The sequence below is a fragment of the Solanum stenotomum genome, chromosome 9 (assembly GCF_019186545.1).
Source record: "Solanum stenotomum isolate F172 chromosome 9, ASM1918654v1, whole genome shotgun sequence".
NCBI classification, from domain to species: domain Eukaryota; kingdom Viridiplantae; phylum Streptophyta; class Magnoliopsida; order Solanales; family Solanaceae; genus Solanum; species Solanum stenotomum.
In genome coordinates this window covers 4,298,566-4,326,505 of record NC_064290.1, presented here as the reverse complement: position 1 = coordinate 4,326,505, position 27,940 = coordinate 4,298,566, and the positions used below count along the sequence as shown (strand labels likewise).

Below are 27,940 nucleotides of genomic sequence, written 5' to 3'. Positions count from 1 at the left end.
CAAAAAATGTTTATTTTTAAAATACAAAAAATACTTTCACGTATGCATTGCACGTTTTTATTTATTTATTTATTTTTCTAGGTCAGAGTCAAGAAAAGAATCTTTTTTTTTTCTTGCAAGATCAGCTATAACTACTCAATTTGTATGCAAAAATAAATAAAGTATTTTTTTTAAAAAAATTCTCTGGATATTCATAATCCAGCAACTGTCTTTGTACCCATTTGGAGATCACCCTTTTTTTTCACATATATTGAGAACAAATCCCAAATCTTTCTTGTTTTTTATGCTTTATCAAACCCTAAAATCCACCCCCTTCAACTATAAAGATCGAGTCTTTCACTGAAAAAGATCCAATATTTGCTGCTTTTTGAATCTTAGAGGTAAAATCTGGCAACCCCATGTTGTTTTTGTGTATTTTATATGATTTTGAAACTTGAACTTTTGAGATTCTTGATTTACTTTGGGTGTTTATTTTCATTTGGGTATGATTAAGATCATTTCTGTATGTTGTTACTTAAATGGGTTTCTGTTTGATTAAGAAAATCAGCTTTTATTCGCCCCTTTTGTTGTGTGATTTCGTTTTTAGGTTCTATGGGTTGATTTTGATGTTCTTGAGTTAGGGTTTGTTTGTTAAACTTGAAATGTTTGATGTAATTGCAGAAAATTGAAATTCCCCAATTAGAGGAAGTCAAGAATCTTTGTTAGAATGATGTCTAGATCGTATACCAATCTTTTGGATTTGGCATCTGGGAATTTTCCAGTAATGGGAAGAGAGAGGGATAGGCGACGGATGTCGCGGGTAATGACAGTTCCTGGGAGTATATGTGAACTGGATGATGACCAGGCTGTTAGTGTTTCTTCTGATAATCAATCTTCACTTGCTGGTGATCGGATGATTGTTGTGGCAAATCAGTTGCCATTGAAAGCAAAAAGGAGACCGGATAATAAGGGCTGGAGTTTTAGTTGGAATGAGGATTCTTTGCTTTTGAGACTTAAGGATGGTTTACCTGAAGATATGGAAGTATTGTTTGTTGGGTCTTTATCTGTTGATGTTGATCCAATTGAACAGGATGATGTTTCTAGCTATCTTTTGGATAAATTCAGATGTGTGCCGACGTTTCTTCCACCTAATATTGTGGAAAAATACTATGAGGGATTCTGCAAGAGGCATTTGTGGCCACTTTTTCACTACATGTTGCCATTTTCACCTGACCATGGAGGCCGCTTTGATCGTTCTATGTGGGAAGCATATGTTTCTGCCAACAAGATGTTTTCACAGAAAGTGGTTGAGGTGCTTAATCCTGAGGATGATTTTGTTTGGATTCATGATTATCATTTGATGGTGTTGCCCACGTTCTTGAGAAGGCGGTTCAATCGATTGAGGATTGGGTTTTTCCTTCACAGTCCATTTCCTTCATCTGAGATTTACAGGACACTTCCTGTTAGAGAGGAAATACTTAAGGCTCTTCTATGTTCTGACCTTGTTGGATTCCACACTTTCGACTATGCTCGACATTTCCTTTCGTGTTGCAGTCGAATGTTGGGTTTAGAGTACCAGTCTAAAAGAGGTTATATAGGATTGGAATATTATGGAAGGACAGTAGGTATCAAGATTATGCCAGTAGGGATACATATGGGTCATATTGAGTCTATGAAGAAAATTGCAGATAAAGAGCTGAAGTTTAAGGAGCTCAAACAACAATATGAAGGAAAAACTGTTCTGCTTGGAGTTGATGACTTGGATATTTTCAAAGGTATCAACTTAAAGCTTCTAGCGATGGAGCACATGCTCAAACAGCACCCCAGTTGGCAAGGGCAGGCTGTGCTTGTTCAGATTGCCAATCCTATGAGGGGTAAAGGAATAGATTTAGAGGAAATACAGGCTGAGATACAGGAAAGCTGCAAGAGGATTAATAAGCAATTTGGCAAGCCTGGATATGAGCCTATAGTTTATATTGATAGGTCCGTGTCCAGTAGCGAGCGTATGGCTTATTATAGTGTTGCTGAATGTGTTGTTGTCACAGCTGTTAGGGATGGGATGAACCTGACTCCATATGAATACATCGTTTGTCGACAGGGTGTATCGGGTGCAGAAACAGATTCAGGTGTAGGTGGACCTGACAAGAGCATGCTAGTTGTGTCAGAATTCATTGGGTGTTCTCCTTCCTTAAGTGGGGCAATCCGTATTAATCCATGGAATGTTGAGGCAACTGCTGAGGCAATGAATGAGGCTGTATCAATGGCTGAACAAGAGAAACAGCTACGACATGAGAAGCATTACCGTTATGTCAGCACCCACGATGTTGCTTATTGGTCGAGAAGTTTCTTGCAAGATATGGAGAGAACTTGTGCTGATCACTTTAGGAAAAGATGCTATGGCATTGGTTTAGGCTTTGGGTTTAGAGTTGTTTCCCTAGATCCCAACTTCAGGAAGCTGTCAATTGATGATATTGTGAATGCTTATATCAAGTCTAAGAGCAGGGCCATATTCCTGGACTATGACGGAACTGTGATGCCGCAGAATTCTATCATTAAGTCTCCTAGTGCTAATGTTATCTCCATCCTGAATAAACTTTCTGGTGATCCAAACAACACAGTCTTCATTGTTAGTGGAAGAGGGAGGGAAAGCCTAACCAAGTGGTTTTCTCCTTGTAGAAAACTAGGACTTGCAGCAGAACATGGCTACTTTTTGAGGTCTGTTTCTTCTATTTCCCTGTACAATGTCAATTGATATCAATATTTCCTGCATTCTGGTGTCTAAATGACTAGTGCTTCTTTTGGTTACGTTATCCAAAATATCAATCATTCTACTGTGGTCTTGATATGGACTATTCCTGCTTCCTGTATCTACTTTTTGTATGGTGTCTACAAGTCTAGTGTTCTGTTAAAGCAACACTCATTCAGTGTTAGAGCTGATACCATTATCAAAAAAAAAGAAAGGAGTTTTCTTGCAAATGAAGCAAAAGTGATATCGGTCATTTTCATCTCATCATTTTAGGATGCCCTTAAAATTTGATATAGCTGTTAGAATTATCTTTTGTATTCTATGCAGCTTTTACATCTTTCAGTACTTCCAAATTCCAATTAGTTAATTAATCCAATCATCCCAGTGCCTTCTCAAATCTCTATTGTGCAAGAATTAGGGTTTGTTGTTTGCCAGGTCAATCTTTTCTCTTTTGTGTTTGCTAATTTTTAGTCTGACAATGCAGATGGGAACGAGAACAGAAATGGGAAGTATGCAGTCAGACCTCTGATTTTGGGTGGATGCAACTTGCTGAACCCGTGATGCAATCCTATACAGACGCTACAGATGGTTCTTGCATAGAAAGAAAGGAAAGTGCTATAGTGTGGCAGTATCGTGATGCGGATTCTGGATTTGGGTTTTCTCAGGCAAAGGAGATGCTTGATCATTTGGAGAGTGTTTTAGCGAATGAACCGGTTGCCGTGAAAAGCGGTCAGCACATTGTGGAAGTGAAGCCTCAGGCACGTATTACTTATCCCAATTTCCATATGTTTTGATTCATATTTGTTGCTTATATTCCAAGATTTACACTTCAGAAATGTTACCTAGCGTCCTTAGTAAATGACTTCTTCTCGTATTGATTAGTCTCCTCTCCCAAAAACAGTGTTTGGTTTCCACTTCCCTGTAATCTGGATAAAACTCTTTTATTAGCTATCGGTGTTTAGATGAGAAATATGATCGTGTTTTAAAATAAAAATAAAAATGAGAAATATGATCTTGTTGACCATAAACCTTATACATCCTTTGGTTTCCTGTATATGATAATTGTGCTGATCTCCACATTAAGGGTGTGTTTGGTTAGGAGGTTTCCAGCTTTTTCCATGTTTGGTTGGTCATGTTATTTTGGAAAACATTTTCTCTGGGAAACAAGTTCATTGTCTCCTTCCCACCCACCTAGCTGTTAACCCGCACCCCTTGACAATCTCACTCCTTGTCCCTGCCACTTCACCTTCCCACCCCATCTCACCCTCAAAGTGTTCTGCTTGATTACGTATAAATGTTCTTGTGATCATATGTTTTGTTTACTTACCTAATAGTAGAAAATAAGTAAGAAAATGTTTTCCTTATACCAAACACGCCCTAAGTATCGCATTTGCTTTATGAGTCACTAGTTGGTTATATTGCTTATAAGGATGGTGTATATTCATTTTTAGTAAGTGCGGATGGTAATGCTTTCAAGCTTGCATCAATCTCCATTAGCTATCCCTTTATGTAATTTAGTATTATCATCCTCCATATTAAATGCATAGGTTATTTTTAGTCCAACAACATACCCAATGTAATCGCACAAGGTGGAGTATTGGGAGGGTAGAGCGTACCCTAGCTTGTGCAGGTAGAGTGGTTGTTTCCGGTAGACCATCAACTCAAGGCAAGCATAAACACTACATATATGGAAACATAAGCACTAAGCAGTAACAACAACATGATAATAAAAAACAGAAGACTTGTACTGATGCTAATGCTACTCGCAAGGAAAAACAGAATGCGAACCATCTCAATAATACTAATACTATTACTAATGCTACTCAAAGGAAAAACAGAATGCAGACTACCTACTATAGCCTTGTACCCTAGTTCTCGACCTCTACACCCTCCTATCAAGGGTCATGTCCATGACCCTTGGTGTAAGCTGAAGACTTGCCATGTCCTGCCTAAACTCCTCTTCCCAATACTTCTTCGGCCTACCTTACTCTACCTCTCCTCAAGCCCTAACATCAGCCTCTCATACCTCCTCACTAGTGTGTCTTGTGGAACTCCTCTTGACATACTCTAACCATTTCAGCCTTGCATCTTGTCCGACATGGAGGCCACTCCCACTTTTTCCCAAATATCTTCATTTTGACCATATCTCTCTTAAGTAAGCCCACCCATCCATCTCAACATCCTCATCTCCGCAATTTTCATCTTCTGGACATGGGAGTTCTTGACTAGCCAACAACACTCCGCCCCATACAACAAAGTTTTAACTTACTTTCAACTTTTGGCGTCACCTTATCACAAAACACACCAGATGCGAGCGTTCATTTCAACTACCCCCTATAATGCTATGTGCAACATTCTCATCAATCTCCCCATTATCTTGGATAATAGCCCCAAGGTACTTGAAACTCCCTCTCGTGGAGATGACTTGAGAATCCAACTTCGCTTCCACATTACCTTCGCGTGTCACAACACTGAATTTGCACTCCACGTACTCTGCCTTATTTCTACTCAATCCAAAACCTTTGGACTCCATGATCCGTCTCCAAACCTCTAGCCTGTCGTTAACTCCGCGTCTCGTCAACAAGTACTATGTCATCTCCAAATAACATGCACCAAAGCATCTCCCTTTGTATGTGCTGCGTCAATACATGCATCGCCAAAGAAAATACAAATGTTATTTTTTAATTGATGTGCCATTAATCCATGCGCAGGTTATTTGCGAGCTAAAGAGCCTTTAGTATTTACTCAAGTAATTGGTTGAGAACTGCAATTTCTTTGCTAGTGACAAGTGACTACCTGGCATATATTTCCTGTCTAGAAAAAGATATTGTTAACGTAATAATTTTAACAACAATATAGTGTGTGTTCTTTTTCACTATTCTGATGGCTATTGTCAAATTCTTGAGTATCTTGAATATATCGTTTTCGTTAGCACTTTTTGACGTGTATTTTTAGCGTTGGTTGCAGTCACTAATGTGTTGATCCTAGCATGTGTTCTGAATAACATTAATTTTCTCTTTACATTTTAGGGGGTCACCAAAGGTTTAGTTGCAGAAAAAGTCTTTACATCTTTAGCAGTGGAAGGAAAACTGGCGGATTTTGTGCTTTGCATTGGTGATGATAGATCAGATGAAGATATGTTTGAAATCATTGGCGATGCTTTGTCCAGAAATATTATTTCATATGATGCCAAGGTATTTGCTTGCACAGTTGGACAAAAACCTAGCAAAGCAAAGTATTACTTGGATGACACATCTGAGGTGGTGCTTATGCTAGACTCCCTTGCTGATGCCACTGATACTCCAGTGACTTCTGATGATGAACCTGCGGACTCTGACTGAATGTAGCTACCAGATGTTTTGTTTGCTTTGGTTACCTTCTCTACTGAATGTACATTCCAGGTCTGAAGATGGCACATTGTCCATTTGAGTTTGGTTTCGAGGTTTAAGAAAGTGGAGTCTCAAATTCTGTTCAATCATTCTTTCCTTTCTGATTGTTCTATTCTTTTATCATTAGCCTGGATGTAATATATCTCTGAGAAGGGGAGAAACATAGAATTGAATGCGCATTCCTAAGACTGCTTGAAAAGAAACCATCAAGTGCTGGAGGGCGACTATCATTTATGCAGAATCAGAGAACCACAAGAGGGGTGGGACGAGCCAAAGATGTTAGACATGGTTTCTGTAAGGCCAAATGAGGTAGAGAATTTATTAGTACAGACGAAAGATTTGATCATTCCTGAATTATGCTGGAACTAAATGAAGTTCAGGTTGTTTACACCAATTGTGGTGGCAAAGCTTTAACTGAAGACTGCTTTGTGGCTGCTTGATACTTGAATTGGTAGTATATTGAAGTTCTCTTTTTTAAAGTTGGTCGCATGTGGACCTAGTTTAGATTAGCATTGTGTCAGTGGGCATGGCTGTGACTAGCAATAAGCATCAACTATGTTGGATTGAGTCAGTGGTTTTGGTAGTCTTCTTGCTGTACAGTATATGGTTAATGATGTGAATTGAGAAGATTTCTCTGCTCATTTATGGTCCTATCAAATGCATTGTGTGGATATAAGTTGATGCAAAAATATTTCATTTTATAGTCTAGGGTTTTCTAATCGTAAAGGGCTCTGCCACTTATCGTAGGCTCTGATACCAAGTTTATTATGCTCTAAATTCCAAGTATCCTTGACCACCACTTGGCTACCACTCCCGTCGAGTGAACCCTTTATCCATTAAAAGTTTTTTTTTTGTCTTAAAGTAATTTTATTGCAAGTACCAGTAACAAATACAGTGCTGGAATTTAGAAGCACTGCAGTAGAAAGACTTATATCCAACTTAGAAAAGCTATGTACAAATTAAAGTAAATCATGCACATTAAATGTCTTGTTTATGTGATGTAATTGTTTATGATTATTGCAACTTTCCTTATGCAGTGAACATGTGTGCAAACTAGTTACATATTATGTCCAAAGTCAGAGAATTTTACTTGAAGTTATTTGGAAGCTAAAGAAATTCAGTACTAAATTCCAAATATTGGCCTTTCAATATGAATGGAAATTTATAGAATCTCTTTCAAGTTTTGAATAATGTTACAAGTAATGGAGGAAATAATGGTTCAAAAACAGACTCTGAGTGAAAAGGGGGATGTCTATAACCTACAGTAAGATTGTCAAATGTAACCTCCTTACCAATAATCTCCACAAGAACAACAGCCATCTTTGAAGTGATGAAACCTACTGGAATCGCGTACAATTATTTCTCGTTTTTTCATCTGGGATATGTACTTAATAGCCATGTGACAATCACCACAAATTCGTAAATTCTTCATTATCCTGATTGGAAAACCCTCCGGGGTGTTCATCAGCGCAAAAGCAATGGCTAATTTTTCACTGTGATGGACCAAGTTATACTCTTTTTCCTCTAATTCCATGTCATGCAAAACGGATCCTGTATCAGGAACATAGCCCTCTAACTTCAGTTGTGCAATCAATTCCTTTAAGTATACATCAACCTCGTCCGATTGTGGATGAGATTTATCACCAATAATAAAGTGGTGAACCTGGTTCTTCAACTCCAGCCAGCTTATTCCTGGTTCTTTCTTTACTCCCCTATCCTTCATTGATTTCCTCACTTCAGAAACACTCTTCCATCTTTTAGCAGATGCTTGAACATTAGCAAGGAGCACATATGAAGCAGAATCCTCAGGATCAATCCTCAAAACTTCTTCAGCTATGCTTCTAGCCATATCTGCATTTTTATGAATTTTACAGGCCGACAGCAACGTCTTCCATATGACACCATCTGGCTTCACAGGCATAGATCTAATAAGAGCTTCAGCCTCCTGCAAACAGCCTGCTCTTCCTAGGAGGTCAACCACACATGTATAGTGCACCAGTTGAGGCTCCACATTGTACTTTTCCACCATCAAGTCGAAAAATTCAAGCCCTTCATCCTTCATCCCACTATGACTACAGGCATAGAGCAAACTCAAGAGAGTAATATGGTTAGCTGCTAGTCCTTCCTGCTCCATACGATGAAACAACTCAACAGCATTCTTTCCCATCCCATGAAACCCATAAGCAGAAATCATAGCACTCCATAAAACAATATCAGCTTCCTCCCTTTCCTCGAAAATCTTTTTAGCATCATCTAGACACCCACATTTTGAATACATGCTAATCAAGGAACTTACAACTGCAACCACAGAAATTGCACCAGTTTTTATAACGTCAGAATGAATCTGCTGCCCCTGTCCTATTGTAGCCAGCTCTGAACACGAGCTGATCACGCTAACAAACGTTATCTTATCCGGTCTAAACCCAGCGATTTTCACCAAATTATACAGCTCCAATGCACCTTCGAAACACCCATTCTGAGCCCTACCAGCAATAAGAGTATTCCAAGCTGCCATAGTTTGATCTGGCATCGACATGATCACAATCTCTCCCTCTCTTAAGCTACCAGACCTCATATACATGTGTGCCAACGAGCTTGCAACAACAAAATCGCCCTCTAAGCCCAATTTCAATCCACAACCATGAACCTGCCTGCCCTTATTCAAATCCTTCAAACCAGCACAACCTCTTAAAACACTTCCAAGAGTAAATGCATCAGGCAAGTAACCTAACCCATACATCTGCGAAAACAAACTCAACGCCCTCTCATTAAACTCAAACTGAGTCAACCCAGTAATCATAGCATTCCAAGAAGCCAAATTTCTCTCACCCATTTCATCAAACACTTTAGAGGCACTATCCAAATCGCCAATTTGAACATACCCACCAATCAAAATGTTAAAAGACATGACATTTCTCTTAGGCAATTTACCAAACAGTGAAACTGCAGTATCTAGCTGACCCAATTTCGAGTAAGCATTGAGCAGGTGATTGGAAACAAACTTGTCCCTGAAACACCCAGATGTTATTATGAGAGAATGCAGCTGTTTGGTGAGGGAAAAGGACTTTTCTTGGATGCATGCTTGTAAAAGGTAAGAGAAATGAGATGGGTTGTCCCATATTAAGAAAGAGAACTTGTTGAAAGCTTCTTTTACGTAACCTTGAGAACATAGAATTGAAAGCTCAGTGGCGGCTGCCGAGAACCGGCGAGTGTTTGCTGACCGGAGGTGAAGAAATCTCAGAGGTCTCACACAAAACTGTCCCATTCATTTGAGCTTATTTTGGCATACCTTTATAAGTTGTCTATTGATTTGTTTTTTATCTAAAAGAATTAACATAAATAGCCGTAATATATGTAATTGTATAATTTTGTATATCGACTAAGAAAAACAAACAATAAATCCGACTGGTTATTTAAGCAAAGATTATTGTTTGAACTTCTATGGCCAGATATTGTTCCCACTCGTTAACAATCATGTGTAGGTAAACTCTACATTAGAGTGTGTTTTTAATATACATGGGTGATAGTTTAAGTAGATAAATAAAACAATGTATAGTTAAAGATAATTCCTCTTAGATCACTTATCTCAAATGAAATAAGTAGTAGTTTATTCCGGGTCAGACCCCACTTTTGGAATCATATTAGTATGTTGTTGTTGTTGCTATGAGAGGCTCGAGGATAAGAACTTATTCGTACCTGATGTTTAAACTAACCCCTCGATGAATTGAGTCGTGACAAGGAGTTTGTGCACCGAGTAATGCTCAAAGCAAAGGAAACAACTCATAGCATTACAATGAAGAAAAGACTAGTTCTATTTCAAATGTGAAAAATTGCTTCCAACACAAATGCACAAAAGTGTTTTAACTTTCTTATAGTCTATTGTTTATACTCTAGATCAATTAGGTGGATAAGTGTATATGAATTGTACAAGTTGCAGTATATGTTCAAGCTATTATACAGCTGCTGGGGTAGGTACAGCAGCAGGGACGCGGTTTTCAGCAGGAATTTCAACAAATTCTGAGAGAATAGCACGGAATTCATCTCCAGTCATTGTCTCCTTTTCAAGAAGGACTTCCACAATCTTATCAATTGCTTCGCGGTTGCTGCGGATTTGGCTCAATGCAATCTCATATGCACTGTCTGAAAGCTTCTTCACAGCAACATCAATGTCTTCAGCTAGCTTTTCTGACATTGAGTTCCTGGCCATCATTCTCATGATTACATCACCACTTTGGGCTGAACTATCCATGAGTGACCATGGGCCAAGTTCAGACATCCCAAAAGTGACAACCATCTGCATACACAGTTTGTCATTTTACAGGACTAAGTCATCGAGAACGAGATCTTCAGAATGATAAGTTTCAGACTTAAAAAAGAAGATAAAACTATCCGCTCCGTTCCAATTATGTGGCACTATTTTGTTGTTAGTCTTATCCAAAATGAATGTCACGTTTCTATAATTGAAAACAATTTTAACTTTAGACTTCTCATTCATAGAAATTTCATGGCATGTTTAAGATCAAAAGTTCCAAAAATCTTTCAAACTATACCACATAAATTGTATTGAAACAGAGGGAATAACTATATCGCTCATTATCTCTATAATCTTTTGAAGGAAAGGGGGGAGTATAGGTTAATTCAAACCAATCAATCTGTAGAGTTTCTAGTCTCCACAGATTACCTCAACATATATTCCATTCCAGAATCCTTAACACAAAAAATACAGTGAACATGTATACCTGTTTTGCCAAACCAGTGATCTGCTGCAAATCACCAGCAGCACCAGTGGTCACTTCAGGTTCACCAAAGATCACTTCTTCTGCAGCTCTTCCACCAAGTCCACCAACAATTCTAGCAAAGAGTTGCTGCTTGGATATTAAGGTTGGGTCATCTGCAGGAATGAACCAGGTCAAACCTTTTGCCTGACCACGTGGGATTAGAGTGACCTTTTGTACAGCATCATGCCCTGGAGTGAGAGTTCTGCAAGGCAAAGAACACATAGTGCCATTAGAGGCTCACCAGGATATTCTGTTGAAATCAGTGCTGGGTAATTAAAATGCCAACACAATAATAGAGTCATAATATTGTCATAAAAATGCTTATATGATAGATGCAAATTGGGAGCTAGGAGTAAATAGCTAATGGTGCAGCACTCACCCACAGATGGCATGTCCAACTTCATGATATGCCACCAGACTCTTGCTCTTGCCATCAGTCATGACTGTTCCTTCCATACCAGCCACTATCCTATCAATTGAATCATCAATCTCTTTGGATGCGATTGCTGTCTTACCACGTCGACCTGCAAGAATGGCTGCTTCATTTAAGAGGTTAGCAAGATCTGCTCCACTGAAACCAGGTGTCCTCATGGCTATGACTTCAAGAGACACATCTGAATCAAACTTCTTGTTGCCGGCATGAACCTTTAAGATCTCTGTTCTTCCCTTGATGTCTGGAACATCCACGGATACCTAGATAAGAGCTGTAAATTTTAGTTTCTTGCAAAAGTCTCAGTTAAAAAACGGAGGCAAGGACAGATGCTTACTTGTCTATCAAATCGTCCTGGCCTCAGCAAAGCAGAGTCAAGAATATCTGCACGATTGGTTGCCGCAACAACTATTATACCAGTATTTCCTTCGAAACCATCCATTTCAGTCAATAGTTGGTTCAGGGTCTGTTCCCTTTCATCATTTCCTCCTCCAATTCCAGTCCCTCTTTGCCGCCCAACAGCATCAATTTCATCAACAAATACAATGCAAGGAGCATTTTCCTTGGCCTTCTTGAAAAGATCACGGACTCGAGAGGCTCCAACACCAACAAACATCTCAACGAATTCTGAGCCTGAAATTGAGAAAAATGGAACACCCGCTTCACCAGCAATTGCCTTTGCTAGCAAGGTTTTCCCAGTACCAGGAGGACCAACAAGAAGAACACCTTTTGGAATACGAGCCCCCACTGCAGTAAATCTCTCAGGTTTCTTCAAAAATTCTACGACCTCCATAAAATCTTGTTTTGCTTCATCTACACCAGCAACATCATCAAATGTCACACCAGTGTTTGGCTCCATTTGGAACTTAGCCTTTGATTGACCAAATGCTAGTGGGTTACCAGGCCCACCAGGACCTCCCATTCCTCCGTTAGACCGCCTTGATAGCAGGAAAAGACCACCAATCAAAATAAGCGGGAAAGCCAGATTTCCAATCAAGTTGAATATGAGAGAACCTGAGTCCTCTTGAGCATTGTGAGCAGCAAAATCAATGTTCTTTTCCCGGAACTTTTGAAGGAGTTCCTGGCTGAGTCCAGGTAGTTGTACCCTAACTCTTTGCACCCGGTTTCCCAATTCTGGAGATACAGCTTCTACAATAGCTATGGTTCCGTTTTCAAACAAATCTACTTTTTGCACCCTATCCTTGTCCAGATACTCCAAAAATCTAGAATAAGACATCCTTGAGTTAGAAACACCTTGCTCATCAGCATAGGCTTTCCCATTACCTAACAAAGCAGGCACTCCAAGCCCAACATTTCCAAGCAATAATTTGAGAAAGCCTCTTCTTCCTTCATGTGGCCCTTGCTGAAGGGATGCTTTTACAACTACTCTTGATGTTTTTCTAGATGATGGAAGATTTGAGGAGTATGAAATTTTTCTGCCATAGATCTCCTTCCTAAAAACTTTCTGTGTTCTATGGGTAAACAAATCATTTCCTGCTATGCATACTGATGAAGTAGCCATGTTGATACACTCAGAAAAGAAGCAAGAACCTGCACAGTTCACTTCTAATGATAAATCTGCAAAGGAAACATGATAAAGTTGACAACTGCAAGTTACAAGGAAATAAATCAATCAGGCAAAGGACTGACATCATGCCCATAAAAATTACTTCAAAAATTATTGGGAAAACACTGGTATGACAACTTTTTCCCTTTTGTGTTCTTCATCTCAAGTAGCACTGATCTCAATGATGACAATTCAGCAACCCATTTTAAGCTTATTTCATCTATCAAAAAGAACTCCTAGTTCCCTTTATTGATGGCATGTAAATGCTTCGCAACTGATTTTTGAAGTTAACCTATATTACATGAATCATTTACTTTTAGAATACCTGTATCAAACAGATCTGATATAGGTATGGGTTATTCATGCATATTCTTTAAAATACACGAAAAATTAATAAGGAACTGCAAGCATACATAACGATACTTGCACACATCTGTACTCTATTGGTTTACCATGTATATAATACAAGTATAACAAAGAAAAATAGTTTAAAACATGAATCTCCGTTTAAGTTTTAAAAACCCATAAAATATCAAAAGAATCCTCAAATCTTCACATTTACATAGATAGTTAAAAAGAGACATGATTCCGAATGCTTCTTTCAATTTCAAATTGTGCAATTTGCAAGAGAATGAAGGAGACCCATCCTTAAAGTAAAAATCACTCGTTTTAAGCCTTCGATTATTTCCAATTTCAACATTTCCTCTAGAAAAATGTTAGCTTGGCACCTGGGTACCTTCCCTCATAATTAACCAAGATATGACAGTGAGACAAGTAACAACACACTTTGTTATGCCAAAATTTCCAATCCAAAACCAACCTTGAAGTAAAAAATCCCTTTTCCCAATTTCAACTTTCAAGAAACTAAGCCAAATCTATATTGTTTTTGGTTTCCCACCCAGTATCCAATACCCACTTCAACGCCCAACTAATCCAGGTTCACATATCGAAAAGTCTATTTTCAGAGCTAAATTGCAAACTAAGCCAAATCTTAATGTGGGTGTCTCTTTTCATATACAAACTACAGCCTACAGGTGAAGGATCATCCACTGAGGCATAATAACAAACAATTATTTCCAATTTCAACACGTTCTGTAGAAAAATGTTAGCTTGGCATCTGGGTATCACTTCCCTCATCATTATCCAAGCTATCAAAGTGAGACAAGTAACAACACACTTAGTTATGTCAAAAATTCAAATAAAAAATCAACCTTGAAGTAAACAAAAATCCCCTTTCCCCCATTTCAAGAAACTAAGCCAAAGCTATATTCTTTTTGGTTTTCCCACCCAGTATCCAGTAACCACTTTGGAGCCCAACTAATCCAGATTTGCGCCAAGTGCATATTTTTGTGTGTGGGGGTGGGGGTAAAGATCAAACTAAACCAAATCTTGATGTGGGTGTTTCCTTTTCATTTACAAACTACAGCCTACATGTGAAAGATCATTCACTGAGGCATTATAACAAACAGTTTGTGAGCCAAACATAAAAGGGCAGCTAGTAACTTCAAATTCAGAGCTAAAGCATTCAAATACAAGTCTAGCAGTAGTAGAAGAGTAAGAGAAAGTACCTGATAAGTTGAAAGAGGAAAGATTACTCAGTAACAGAAAGGGTTGTAAGGGAAGAAGATGATGATGAAGAAGATGAGTTGTAAGGTTAATTTAGAGGGAACAGATGTGGCTTGGGATTTGGGTACGTGGCTTTATCTCAATGGATGATTCTGAGATATATTTTCTGAGAATGTTTTTGGATTTTCATGGCAGATTTTCATCAATCTGAGTGGCCAGTAATTTAGTCAAATTGCTTCTATTTCTTGCCTTTGGTGGTTTTATCATAACCATATAAGCAATTTATGTGGTGTATATGGTGGGACAATGAGCTTAGCACTTTGTTTAGATGGTTGTTATATCATAATTTCATAATATATCGTATTATATTATATTCTGTTGTATTATATTGTATTGTGTTGTTTTAATGAAACAACGTTCTGATAGATGTATCGTTCTCCTTCGTTATATAATGTCATATATCCATGATTTGAATGATAAATCTATAAGAAATTGTAGGGTACGTGGTACAACTATTATGAAAAGAAAATATTAAGGTAACGACACAATTACACCAAATCAGTCGTTATACAAAATGAGTCTTATTGTGTTACCAAATGACGGATGTAAAGGATACAATATTATAAAATTTAAGTGACAATCAAAACAAACTTTGTATTTAAACTAATAATATAATATAATACAACGGGTAACAACCATCCAAACAAAGTGTAGATGGAATTGTAACTTCTGTAATTTTTTGTTTGTATGTGTTGTTAGTTTAAATATAGTATATTTATGTTGATTGTTAAATAACATTTGTTTAGATCTAGTATTTGTTATAGAAAATGATTTATTCAATATTTGCAAAATTTTTACTAATTTAGAACTTAGTAACAAAAGATAAAATTCAATACTTCTAAACTTCAAATCTTAGATTCGTCTCTGACCTTATTAGAAGAGTTTGATTAAGAGTAGGATGAAATTTTTTAAGTTTAGTAGCTTTATAATTTAGTTAGTATGATGCAGTGAAATAGTTTAAACTACTCCCTCCATCCATTTTTATTTGTCATGTTGTGTTTTTCTAAAGTCAATTTGACTAAAATTTCGATATTCAAAAACTATATGAAAAATACTATAAATTACAATTTTTTACATATCAATATGATGAAAAAATATATCGTAAAATGTTAGTCAAAGTTTTTATAATTTAACTCTAAAAAAGTAAACTATGATAATTAAAAGTGGACGGAAGTAATATGTACAAGACCTTTAATTGGAAATTAGTCATCCTAAAAGGATTAGATTTGTTACTTTTGATGGAAAACTTGCTTTTATATATAAGCATCTGAAGAAGTGACTGCAATTTCAATATACCTCTCTATATATGTGACGGTCTAAATTTCAAGAGTCAAACAGTATAATTTTAACTTTTAACCTTTTCAAAATAAAATTTACATACATAATTTGAAAACTAAGTTAAAAAAGTATTATAAATCTCGATAAATTCATAATTCAAGATATTGAAAAGATATATGAGAAAATTACAGTCAAAATAAGACTAGTAGTTTGAATCTCGAAATTCAAAAGGTGCCACATAAATTGAGACGGAGCGAGTAATAGATAACAAACAATTGCATAGTAGCTTGACAAATCTCCACTTACAAGAATCTAGACCTTATCAAAACATGTACATACATCAAGTTGTGAAAGATACATTTTTTTTATTAAAGTAAGATATAATTCATTTGTAAGACAGAACAAATACATGTTCTCTTTGTGTGTTCATACAAGTAATAAACCAAAGGCAAGTAGTAACATTAGCCTAAAAATTTAAGCAACCCCACTTAGCCTCTTGTTAATCTTGGTAAGAGAAGGGATCTAATTTGATCCAATTCAAAAGTTTCATCAAATGCTCTCATTATAGAAATCAGGCTCCTTTCCATCATCAGTTCATGTGGTGGCATTGTGTTTGTTGCTCTACTAGTCCTTGGCGCCGATGAGTCTGTTGTGTCCTGTTTCATTCTTTCACAGATAGCAAATCGACAGACAGGGCACGAGCCATGATTTGTCACCCATGGAACGATGCAGTCTTCGTGGAACATATGACTACATGGTGTGACTGTCACCATTTCTTTAGGCTCAAAATCTTCTAAGCAAATTGAACATCTTTTGCCATCCTCATCCTTGCTCGATTCGTTGGTGGTAGTGTTGTTCATGTTATTGTTCAAGCCTCTAAAGTAAAGGCCAACTTGTTTTGCAATTTTTGCTTGTACAGGATTGTAGATTTCTTTCTTGAGCTTATTCAAGGTTGCCTTTTGCTCATTTGGGCTCAATTTTGATTCATCCCTCGACGTTTCATTGCTCTGCATAAACCATGGAGGAGGAGGAGAATCAAATGGAAGTTGGCTTGGTCTCTGATATGATCCATGTCTTGGTACATCATCATTATGGACTAGAACGCGAACAGGAGGATGAGTTAGCCTACGTCGTGGTTGGCCTGGATATGGATAACTGCAAGTGGTTCTTGAAATGATCAATCTTGTATTTTGACAAAAATAAAAAGATAGAACAAAAGTTTACCTTGTTGCACCAGTAGGTACTAGAAATGGTCTCTCTGTTACAGGCAACCATGGATCATGAACGACACGTCTAGGATTCTGTGCAACACAAAAAATCAAATCAATTATAGGAGCTTTCTTTAGTGTCGGATTCAAGATTTAAATTTGATACGTTCAATCTTTAAAGTTCTCAACACTGAACTAACATGTATATCTATGTTTCATGTCGAGAATACCTGAGGGATATCTCGGGGAGGCGGAGGACGAGGGAAAATGGGTTGCCATCTGTGCTCAGGTCCATGTGAATTAGGATCACGCCACTCTCCATTGCTCCAATTTTCATATGGTGTAAAATTATGAGGCCTGTTGCTGTTCATGTTTGTAGAATTTCCTCTTGATTACCTTTGTTCAGTTTTGGGAGAATTAATGGCACAATATATTTGATGTATAGCAGCTTTTGAGTTTCTCTTTAAATTACTACTATAATACTGTGTGTTGAGGTGAAATGTTATTCTTTTTCTCAATCAAAAGGTGCTTGTCTAATAGAGAAGCAAAGAATCCTGTTCTTGGCTGTGTGTTGTGTAGTTGGTATAAGTGACTTGGTTCTAGAGATAGATTCTTTTCATAATTTAGCTTGGGGTGTGTTTGATAAGGAGAAAAACATAATTTTCTTGTTCGATCAAAATTTTTGAAAAATATTTTCTTTAAAAATGAGAAAAATGATCTTCAAAAAAATGCTCATTTTTACTTATCTAGTTTGGAAAATCAACAGATAGTTTATCACCTAGTTCCTAATTTATCCTTACTATTTCCTCTGTCCACTTTTAATTATCATGTTGCGCTTTTCGAAAATCAATTTGACTAATCTTCAAAGTTAAATTAAATTACATTAATTCGATATTTTAAACAAAAAATTTAGATATTCAAAAACTATACAAAAAGTACTATAAATTCCATTTTTTTGCATATCAATATGATGAAAAAATATATCGTAAAATGTTAGTCAAAGTTATTATAGTCTGACTCTAAAAAAGAATACTATGATAATTAAAAGTGGACGGAGATAGTATAAACTATAATCATTAAATTTACTACTCCCCCGTCCAACAATAGTTATCCACTATTGATTTGACAAAGAAATTTAAGAGCAGTAAATGATCGTAGTAGTTTTACCAAAGCACCCTTATCGAATATAAGTCATTTAAACTTTAAAAAATGAATAGTACTTAATCGCAAGAGTAAAATAGACACAAAATGATAAATTATTCATTGATATCATAAACTGAACAAGTATTGTTGGACATTCAAAAATAATATAGTGAACAATTAAAGATGGATGGTAGGAGTACTAAAATTTTCATTCTATTTATTGTTCTTGTGCTAAGTCAAACACTTTTTGGGATAATATTTTCTGCTTACTTAGCAAACACCAGAAAATAAATAAGAAACCAACTTATTTCCGCATGTTCCATTTTCCTCCCTACCAAACACACCCTTAAAGTGACTTTCCAGTGCAGCAAGATCAACGGATGACAGTTCCTGTCTTTCACTGTCTTCTCGTTTTACAGAGTTTTGATGAATCAGATATTTGGAATTTCAGAAGCAGAACCGTCATAAGTGAGAAATGAATCAAATTCTAAAGAACGGAAGCTAGAGGAGACTGAACGTAAGAATAATAAATTCATGAAGTGGAATACTCACGGAACGATTCATATAGTCGAGCTCAACTAGTTTAAAATTGAGGCGTAACCGATACATATGACTTTGACATTATGCTTATCAATGATATAATAATAACACATAAGCAGAAGAATTTGACATGATCATTTCGTATATAAAATGTAGCAGCACTTGTTTTTAAATTATGTACTGCAAAATCTTTGTTTTGAGACAGGGAAAAGAAGGCCTAAAACCAGACAAAGAAAGCAAATTAACGAAAGAATTGGTCGAACAAGCCAATCAAATGTCTTCCGTTATAGCACTCGTAAACTGAAGAAAACTATATTCTTGGAGAACTTGTAGCAATGACGAAACAAATCATATGTAGTTAGTGCGAGCTGAGGCACTGTCGAACCTGGTGCGAGCCACCTTTGGAAAATCAGAATGGTTTCAACCGTTGCATCCAGACATCATTTTCTGTGTCTTGACTGACGTTTATATCAATTGTGTGATCCTAAAATTAGCAGATTAATATTTATATGTGACATGACATATACTAAAACTAAAATACTGGGCTAGGCGTGTGCGCTAACCTGCTCTTCCTTGCTAATCCTTTCGATGGCAGTTACTTGCTCATAGTTGCTGACAAACAGAAATTCCAGAATATAGAAGCCATAGACATGAAAGCAACACGAGCTTGAAGAGGAATCGCCCTATGATTTTTCAACACAGAAGTTGTCATATTTCATTAACAGTAGCATGTTTTCAGAACCAAATAGATGGAAAGAGAGAAACATGTGATTTGCATATGCCTTATGCTAATAGTTTGTCTGATGATAAAGATCAATAAAATTCAATAACACCAAACCATAAATGAAAATCCTTTCAGCAGCACAAAAGAGAAATTTACAACTGCCAATGAAGAATCTGATGACAAAATAAGTGTTCTGTGAGATCAAGCGATAGGGCTGCACGTAGTGACATATCCTTTGTGGAGATTAATAATCTTACATGCATGCTCACACCCAATGCAGATGCGTGACAAGTCGTTTATGTAAAAGCAAAACACTCTAGATTCTCAGAAAACAAGCTTAAAGCCAGTAAATTGACTGCAGGTGCACAAGCCATAGCTCAAAATACAGTAACACTACCAACATATGGACTGTATTGCTGAACAAATGCTGAATGCAAAGAAAAATGAAACGTAAGAAAACAATTCCAGAAACGGAACAGTTTAGATGTGACTTCCGGCATTGATACTAATTGAGGTAGTGAGCATGGTATGCAAGGGTAATAGAGAAGATATCTAAGCAAATGATGTAAAAATAACATCTATGATCTCAGAAAAAACATTTTTACGAGAATGAGAAGATCTCCATTACAGCTAGACAAACAGAGATTATGAGAAATTTTTGTTTTATATCTGTCCATCTTTTGGGATGAGGATTGGGGAAGGGGCTAAGGAGTAGTAAAAGACATACCAAAAGTTCAAAATGCTGACAGGGATCCAGAACCTAAATCCTGAAAGAGAATGAAGGATGAAATCAAACTTCACTAGGGAGAAGGAGTTAAAGCAACCTGCAAAGGTATGTCATATGGAAGTGCTTACCGAACAATAAAGTTGGAAGGGCATCTTTCTGATACTTGTTTGGAAGTTCTGAAAGTTTCCCCAGCCATAAATTATTCCATGCAAAGATAACAGCTATTACAGAAGGACCTAGCACTATTTGGTTTAATAAAACCTGAAACAAAGAGTATTAAAGGTACTAGTTAGAGGGACAGGCCAAACTCATATAGAAGCAGTTCTTTCTTCATTGGTAGGTCAAGCTCATCATGAAAGAGGTTCTTCTCAGAAGCATAACTACCTTCATCATTACATTCTCCACGTTTTGCTTGGGCATACATCTGTCAAGATACGAGTACCATGCATAAGTACCAGGACCATATAACAAAAATCCATATGAAGCCATCCGGATGGACCGAAGCCAGTCATGCTCAGATAGGAGAGCACCAATCATATCCTAAAAGGCATATTATAGCAAAAATTCAAATTAGTGTGTGAATACTCCCAAAGTTACATTCTTAATCCAGTGAATCAAATAACAAATGGAAGTCATTGAATGAGAGTACATAGCATACAAACAAAGTTTCTTCTTTTCTTTGAGTAAGTCGAAAAACATGCAAAATATTTAGCTGTTAAGATGTATTAGCAAACATATAGATAAGCTATTGCCAAAATGTGAGAATCAATTCAGTGTACAACTAACATCAACTCCTAAAGCTGGATATTATGTTTAAGAACAGAAAATCCAATGATCACCACTTTGAATAGTTCATTAAGAATATGAAATTTCCCAAAGGGGTTGATTGGTCAACAAATATTGACAGAAAGACAAATCTTTTTATCAAGTAATTGTACATAATAAATAGGTCAAGTAATTGTAAGGTTGCCAATATGCAAATGGAGCTGGTGTATGGTGCAGTGATCAATTAAGGAAGCGTTTGTTGTGAAGCTTGAGAGGGTGCTAAAGGTGGATGGAATATTGACCTTTTTCTTGGTCTGTACATGAGGGCAGTACTAGGCACCACACGGGAGAAGATTTCTCCATTTGCTTCTTCTCTGGTAGGAGTACAGGAGAGTACTTACTTATTAACCCCTACCCCTCACCCACTCCACCCTTCTGAGAATAAGATAATCAAAAATATCAAAGGATATGCAAACTCTAGCCCCCCTAGTCCCACCAACATGCAAAAGAGAATAAAAGAAGAAGCTGATTAGCAAGTAATCCCTTTCCTTTTTCCTAATTGTATGTAGTGTCAACAGCACAAATACAAGCAATAAATCAAGAATTTCTTTTCGCTTGGCCTTTCTTTTCTCTTTATGGAAGCATGCGATATTGTATACCTCCACATGGATAAGTTAATAGACACTGGCAGGTCAATAATAATGGAACAAGTTAATCACTGGAAGAGTGATGACTGAAAAGACCATCAACACGTTGTGCTTAGGAAGACAAAAGCCAATAGAAATACATTGTTTTCAAGCCTGTTGTCTATAGAGGATCAATAGCTATAACCTAATTACAAATTTAAGTTTTGTTACTGATAAGGGGGAAAACAGAAGGCACATATATATAGTACATGTGACTGGTTAAATCACAAACACTATGTGCCAAAGAGATTGACCATAGTAGAGTGCATGTAAACCATTTTATGAAAACATGTTCTAAGCATGATGCTCTTCAAAACCAGAAATTCTCAGCTGCTAATGTTTTGAAAACCTCAAAAGAGACTAGTGATAGACAGAACACTAATCTTCGAAAAGAGATTAAAGCAGGTAAAGCACCAGCTGAAGGGAGGCTAAGGTTGTCCCAGAAACTATCTTTTCTTAAGCTTTTTAATTTGGCTACTTAAAGGTAAAATTACATACCATATGAAATTACTTCTTGGGTCATGTAAGTCTATAATTCAATAACAGAGTCAGAGAATGAGGATATGTAACCTATTTAAAGACAGAGACAACTACGATGAGAAGACATAAAAAAAAACATAGATAAGTAACCATATAGATTGAGCTAAGAACCAAAAGCACATACACTAGGGGCAAAAAAGACAGGCATAATGAGCCTATTGATTAGGAATAAGTTGTTCCATTGGAACTGCACAGAATATAAACTGGAACAAAATATGTGGAAGTAGGCACATACTCGGACATTGTTAATTCCTGCCTCCCACTTTGCTTGGTTGTTCTTGAAAGCACAGGGAGGCACCACACTCATGCTTCCATAAAAAGACCACCTCGAGGCAATATTTTATACCTAGAATATGAACTATCTTTTGGACAGCAACAAGAATCTATGTGCAATACAGATACACTCTGGTAGACAACAATGACATCTAATGACATCTGAGACCATAAATTTCGTTAGATGGCAAGCCTCTTTTTCCATCATTTCTTACATCATTTTCATTTGAATCCCACTAATTACCTCTTAGATCATAAATATCGGTTTCAAACTGATACATCAATATTGGTTTGGAATACTTACTATTTATGATTATCAAAGAACAGTGATTATGCCAAAATGAGCTCTTTCGTGTTTACTATAATCGCATTAACATGAATTGCTTCAAAAACTATTCTTTTACCTTCATACTTCTCTCAATGCATAAATTTCACCCCATTCAAACTTCTTTCTCTCCACTTTCTTCTTCCCTTCATTGTCAAATATTCAAATTTGACACGTCTTTCCTACACTAACACTATTACAAGCAGAATAGCTTCAACTTTGTTACATCATCAGTCAAAATTTCACTTAATATGAGCTCATCTGAGTTTCTCAACCTAACTCATTGTTAGATAAAAATTAAAAGCAATCAAATTTACCAAGTCATGAACTAACAAACAGACAATTCACATTATCACAACTACCAAACATGACCTTTCATAAAGTTCCCCAAATTCCCAAAATGGGTTCAAGAAATCCAAGTGGGGTTTCAAGAAATACCAACATTTCAAACCCCACAACTCCAAAAGCCAATAAAGTTGGTTACTATACTAGATAAGCAACCATAAATTACACCAAATTCGAATTTTTTTTAGAAAATTAACCTTAGGATGAGATGGGTCAGGAAGATTATCTTTGTTCTTGAGCCACCGGTCACGAAGCTGAGCTATGGTGTCACCAGTAAGTGCAAGAGAGCTAGCAGTCACAGCTTGCTTCAAAGGAAAACGATAACCAGCTCCACCATTTGCATCCACTGAATCTGAATTTGACGATTTTTCACCATTACTTCTTCTTCTTCTTCTTCTTCCAGAATTCCATTCTTGAGAATGGAAAAATCCCATTCCCCATAAACTTCCATTTCCACCACTCAATGAACCCATTCTTGTTTTTTTGTTCCTCTCTTCTCTTCTCTCAGAGGAAAAAAAAACAGAGGCGCCGTATAGGGAATTATAGTGTGTATATATATATTATACGAGAAATGACAAAATGGTTCCATATTTATAGTTTTGAACAATTTTTGATCCTCTAAGTTTGTTAAAATGTACAAAATAGATAAATGGACTTCGAAATACTTATATAAGTAACATCCATCATGAATAAGCAATGAGTATCGTTCACTAGCCAATTTGTGATGGACCGATCGAGTTTAATGTCACTTGGAGTATGTCATCATTTTTCAGCACTTGGAGACAATAGTTTTAGTTTTATGATTTGTTCAAATGATTTTATTTTGACTATTCATTGTTTTAGATTTATCTCAGTTTAGCTTCCGTAATGGTTATATTCAATTATTATATGTATGAATCTTAGTATCAAGGCAAATCATGGTTTAACTTGAGGTTACTAGTGACTCCAAGCACCGTGTTACTGTTAGCATGATAGACAACTAAATGATTGTATATATTAATGTAATTATATAGTGATATGAATTAGCATGATCATATACATTTGTTGTAGAATCATATGAATAAATATTGTGATAGAATAGCTGATTTAGAGGGATAGCAAGGCAGATTTAGATGAATTCAATGACAGATTTGTATAGATAGAATAGCTGATCTTTAGGGATAGGAATGGTGGATCTTTAGGGATGTGTAATCTTTATTTTCTCTATATAATGGAAATTAAAGACTCTCACTTTGAGAGGCATTCAGCTGAAAATTGACATGGTATTAGAGCCTTCTCTTGGCTGTCTTGTTTCATAGAGTCATCTGTGGTTCCTTTTATTTTATTTTTTTGAAAATCTTGGTTTTTGGCTATCTCCTGGGAATTTTGTTCTTGGTCATTCTAGGTGCTTTCTTGAGTCTTTGTAGTTTTATAGCTATTCAAAAGCATAAATTCACATCACTTTGAATCCTTCAGTGTTCGTTTCACTGGAAAAAATTATTCTTCTTGGGAGTTTCAATTTCAGTTATTTATCACCGACAAAGAACTATGGGGCCATATAGATAGAAGCGATCCTGCTCCTACTGATGCAACAAAGCTAGGTGAATGGAAGATTAAAGATGCTCGGGTGATGACATGGATTCTTATTGTTCTTAATCTCAAGTTGTACAAGACAGCTAAGGCCATGCGGGATTACTTCCAAAAGGTTTACAACCAAGATAATAGCGCAAGATGCTTTCAGTTGGAGTATGAAATTGCTAATTACTCTCAAAGAGGTCTTTCTGTTCAGGATTATTTTTCTGGATTTCAAAACTTATGGGCTGAATTTCAAAACTTATGGGCAGAATTTACAGATATTGTCTATGCCAAAATACCTACTGAATCCCTATCAGTGATTCATGCAGTTCATGAGCAAAGCAAGCGAGATTAATTTTTGATGAAATTACGCTCCGACTTTGAGAGTGTTCGCTCTAACTTGATGAATCGTGACCCGTCTCCCTCTTTGGATGTTTGCTTTAGGGAATTACTTCGTGAAGAGCAACGTCTTGTCACACAAAATGCTTTTAAGAAAGAAAATGATGTCACTGTTGCATTTGCTGCTCAAGGTAAAGGAAAGGGCAGGGATATGAGTAGAACTCAATGCTACAGTTGCAAGGAATATGGTCATATTGCTAGCAATTGTAGCAAGAAGTTCTGTAATTATTGTAAACAACAAGGACACATTATTAAAGAGTGTCCCACGTGCCCTCAAAATCGTAGGATCAATGCTTTTCAAGCTAGGATAAATGGTTCCACTGATGATAACTCATCTTCAGGACAAGTTCTTATTCCTGAAATGGTACAACAAATGATCGTGTCAGCCTTTTCAGCATTGAGATTACAAGGTAATGATGTTACATCTAATTTTTGGATTGTTGATTCAAGCGCTTCCAATTATATGACCAACTCAATGAGCATCCTAAAAAATGTTCATAAGTATCAAGGTCCATCACAAATACAGATTGCCAATGTTAGTAATTTACCCATAACCAAGGTTGGGGACATTACTCTAACTTTCAAGAATGTTTTTGTTTCACCAAAGCTCTCAACTAGTCTTATTTTAGTTGGACAATTGGTAGATAACAATTGTGATGTGAATTTTTCTCGTAATGGTTGTCTTGTGCAGGATCAGGTGTCGGGGACGATAATCGCGAAGGGGCCTAAAGTTGGACGATTGTTTCTTATACACTTTTCCATTCCCCCTGTTCTATCTTTTGCTTGTACTTTTACTGCTAGTAAAACTGAGGTTTGGCATAAGCGTTTAGGACATCCAAATTCTGTTGTGTTGTCTCTTTTATCAAATTCTGGTTTATTGGGAAATAAAAATAAATTTTCAGTTGCTTCCATTGATTTCTCTACTTGTAAATTAGGCAAAAGTAAAACTCTTCCTTTTCCTAATTTTGGTAGTCGTGCTACAAAGTGTTTTGATGTCATTCATAGTGATGTTTGGGGCATTTCACCAATTATTTCTCATGCTCATTTCAAATACTTTGTGACATTCATAGATGATTATAGTCGGTTTACATGGGTGTATTTTCTTCGATCTAAATCTGAGATATTTTCCATGTTCAAGACATTTTTGGCTTATATTGAGACTCAATTTTCTACATGCATCAAATTATTAAGATCTGATTCTGGTGGAGAATATATGTCTTATGAATTCAAAAAATTCTTGCTTGACAAAGGGATTGTCTCACAACACTTTTGCCCATATACACCACAACAAAATGGAGTTGCTGAACGAAAAAATCGGCATCTTTTAAATGTCACTCGTACTTTATTGATTGAGTCATCTGTACCATCTAAATATTAGGTGGAAGCTTTGTCTACTGCTGTCTATTTAATTAATAGATTGCCATCTAAAGTGCTAAATCTTGAGTCTCCATATTTTCGTCTTTATCACCAAAATCCTAACTATAGTGATTTTCATACATTTGGTTGTGTTTGTTTTGTGCATTTGCCTCCTTCGCAACGCAATAAACTTTCTGTACAATCTACTAAATGTGCTTTTATGGGTTATAGTACTTCACAAAAAGGTTTTATTTGTTATGATCCATGTTCTCACAAATTTCGTATTTCTAGAAATGTTGTTTTCTTTGAGAATCAGTATTTCTTTCCTACGATTGTAGATTCATCTTCTGTTTCTCCTCTTCTTCCTACTTTTGAGGATTTATCATCTTCTTTTAAGAGGTTCAAACCTGGATTTGTGTATGAACGACGTCGGCCAACTTTACCCTATCCCGACACTGATCCGCCGCCTGAAACTGCACCACAACTAGAATCTGAGAATTCTTCAAGATCTGGTCCTCTTGAGCCTACTCGGCGATCTACAAGAGTATCTCGTACTCCCAATTGGTATGGATTTTCCTCTACTTTATCCAACATATTTGTTCCATCTTGTTACTCTCAAGCTTCCAAGCATGAATGTTGGCAGAAAGCAATGGAGGAAGAACTTTTGGCTCTTAAAGAAAATGACATATGGGACATTGTTTCATGTCCTTCAAATGTCCGCCCTATTAGATGTAAGTGGGTTTATTCAATCAAACTTCATTCTGATGGAACTCTTGATCGGTACAAAGCTCGATTGATTGTTCTTGGTAACAGACAAGAGTATGGGGTGGACTATGAGAAGACTTTTGCACCCGTAGCCAAAATGACTACGGTACGAACTATTATTGCCATTGCTGCTTCACAAAACTGGTCTCTTTATCAAATGGATGTCAAAAATTCTTTTCTCCATGATGATCTTAAAGAAGATATTTATATGAAACCTCCACCTGGTTTGTTCTCATCGCCTACATCAGATGTATGCAAGTTGAAGCGGTCTTTGTATGAATTAAAACAAGCTCCAACAACTTGGTTTGATAAGTTCCGGTCTACTTTGCTACAATTTTCTTTTGAGCAGAGCAAATATGACTCATCTTTGTTTCTTCGGAAAACATCTACATGTTGTGTTCTTCTTTTGGTGTATGTAGATGACATTATTTTCACAGGAACTGATTCTTCAGTAATCACTTGCCTCCAACAGCAACTTAAAGATTCTTTTCATATGAAAGATCTTGGTACTCTTACTTATTTTTTAGGTTTGGAAATTCATAATGTTGCTTCANTGATTCTTCAGTAATCACTTGCCTCCAACAGCAACTTAAAGATTCTTTTCATATGAAAGATCTTGGTACTCTTACTTATTTTTTGGGTTTGGAAATTTATAATGTTGCTTCAGGTGTATTTCTAAACCAACACAAATATACTTAGGATCTGATTTCTTTGGCTGGTCTTTAAGTTTCCTCCTCCGTAGATACTCCACTGGAAATGAATGTCAAGTATCGTTGTGAGGAAAACGATCTTCTTCC

The 27,940-nt window shown here is 36.6% G+C and overlaps 5 protein-coding genes across 5 annotated transcripts; 1 reads left to right on the top strand and 4 right to left on the bottom strand.

Moving 5' to 3' along the window:
- The first annotated feature begins 174 nt into the window (after positions 1-174).
- Positions 175-6,772, top strand: LOC125875715 (probable alpha,alpha-trehalose-phosphate synthase [UDP-forming] 7). Its single transcript, XM_049556732.1, has 4 exons — positions 175-380; positions 661-2,694; positions 3,210-3,483; positions 5,755-6,772. Exons 2-4 carry the CDS (start codon positions 707-709, stop codon positions 6,064-6,066), a joined length of 2,574 nt encoding a protein of 857 aa, XP_049412689.1. The 5' UTR covers positions 175-380; positions 661-706; the 3' UTR covers positions 6,067-6,772.
- A 461-nt stretch (positions 6,773-7,233) lies between these two features.
- LOC125875719 (pentatricopeptide repeat-containing protein At2g41080) lies at positions 7,234-9,418 on the bottom strand. The gene has a single exon (XM_049556737.1). It carries the CDS (start codon positions 9,377-9,379, stop codon positions 7,403-7,405), a length of 1,977 nt encoding a protein of 658 aa, XP_049412694.1. The 5' UTR covers positions 9,380-9,418; the 3' UTR covers positions 7,234-7,402.
- Positions 9,419-9,902: 484 nt separating this feature from the next.
- LOC125875718 (ATP-dependent zinc metalloprotease FTSH 2, chloroplastic) lies at positions 9,903-14,670 on the bottom strand. The gene is made up of 5 exons (XM_049556736.1): positions 14,458-14,670; positions 11,660-12,900; positions 11,272-11,585; positions 10,854-11,094; positions 9,903-10,408 (listed from the first exon to the last, which is right to left on the bottom strand). Exons 2-5 carry the CDS (start codon positions 12,842-12,844, stop codon positions 10,067-10,069), a joined length of 2,082 nt encoding a protein of 693 aa, XP_049412693.1. The 5' UTR covers positions 12,845-12,900; positions 14,458-14,670; the 3' UTR covers positions 9,903-10,066.
- Positions 14,671-16,096: 1,426 nt separating this feature from the next.
- LOC125875729 (uncharacterized) lies at positions 16,097-17,547 on the bottom strand. The gene is made up of 3 exons (XM_049556752.1): positions 17,232-17,547; positions 17,018-17,094; positions 16,097-16,948 (listed from the first exon to the last, which is right to left on the bottom strand). The coding sequence occupies exons 1-3, from the start codon at positions 17,370-17,372 to the stop codon at positions 16,282-16,284; spliced, it is 885 nt and encodes a 294-aa protein (XP_049412709.1). The 5' UTR covers positions 17,373-17,547; the 3' UTR covers positions 16,097-16,281.
- A 1,257-nt stretch (positions 17,548-18,804) lies between these two features.
- On the bottom strand, positions 18,805-23,593 carry LOC125875734 (uncharacterized). Its single transcript, XM_049556760.1, has 6 exons — positions 23,267-23,593; positions 20,520-20,675; positions 20,264-20,396; positions 20,136-20,175; positions 19,248-19,367; positions 18,805-19,168 (listed from the first exon to the last, which is right to left on the bottom strand). Exons 1-5 carry the CDS (start codon positions 23,540-23,542, stop codon positions 19,280-19,282), a joined length of 693 nt encoding a protein of 230 aa, XP_049412717.1. The 5' UTR covers positions 23,543-23,593; the 3' UTR covers positions 18,805-19,168; positions 19,248-19,279.
- Positions 23,594-27,940: the final 4,347 nt, after the last annotated feature.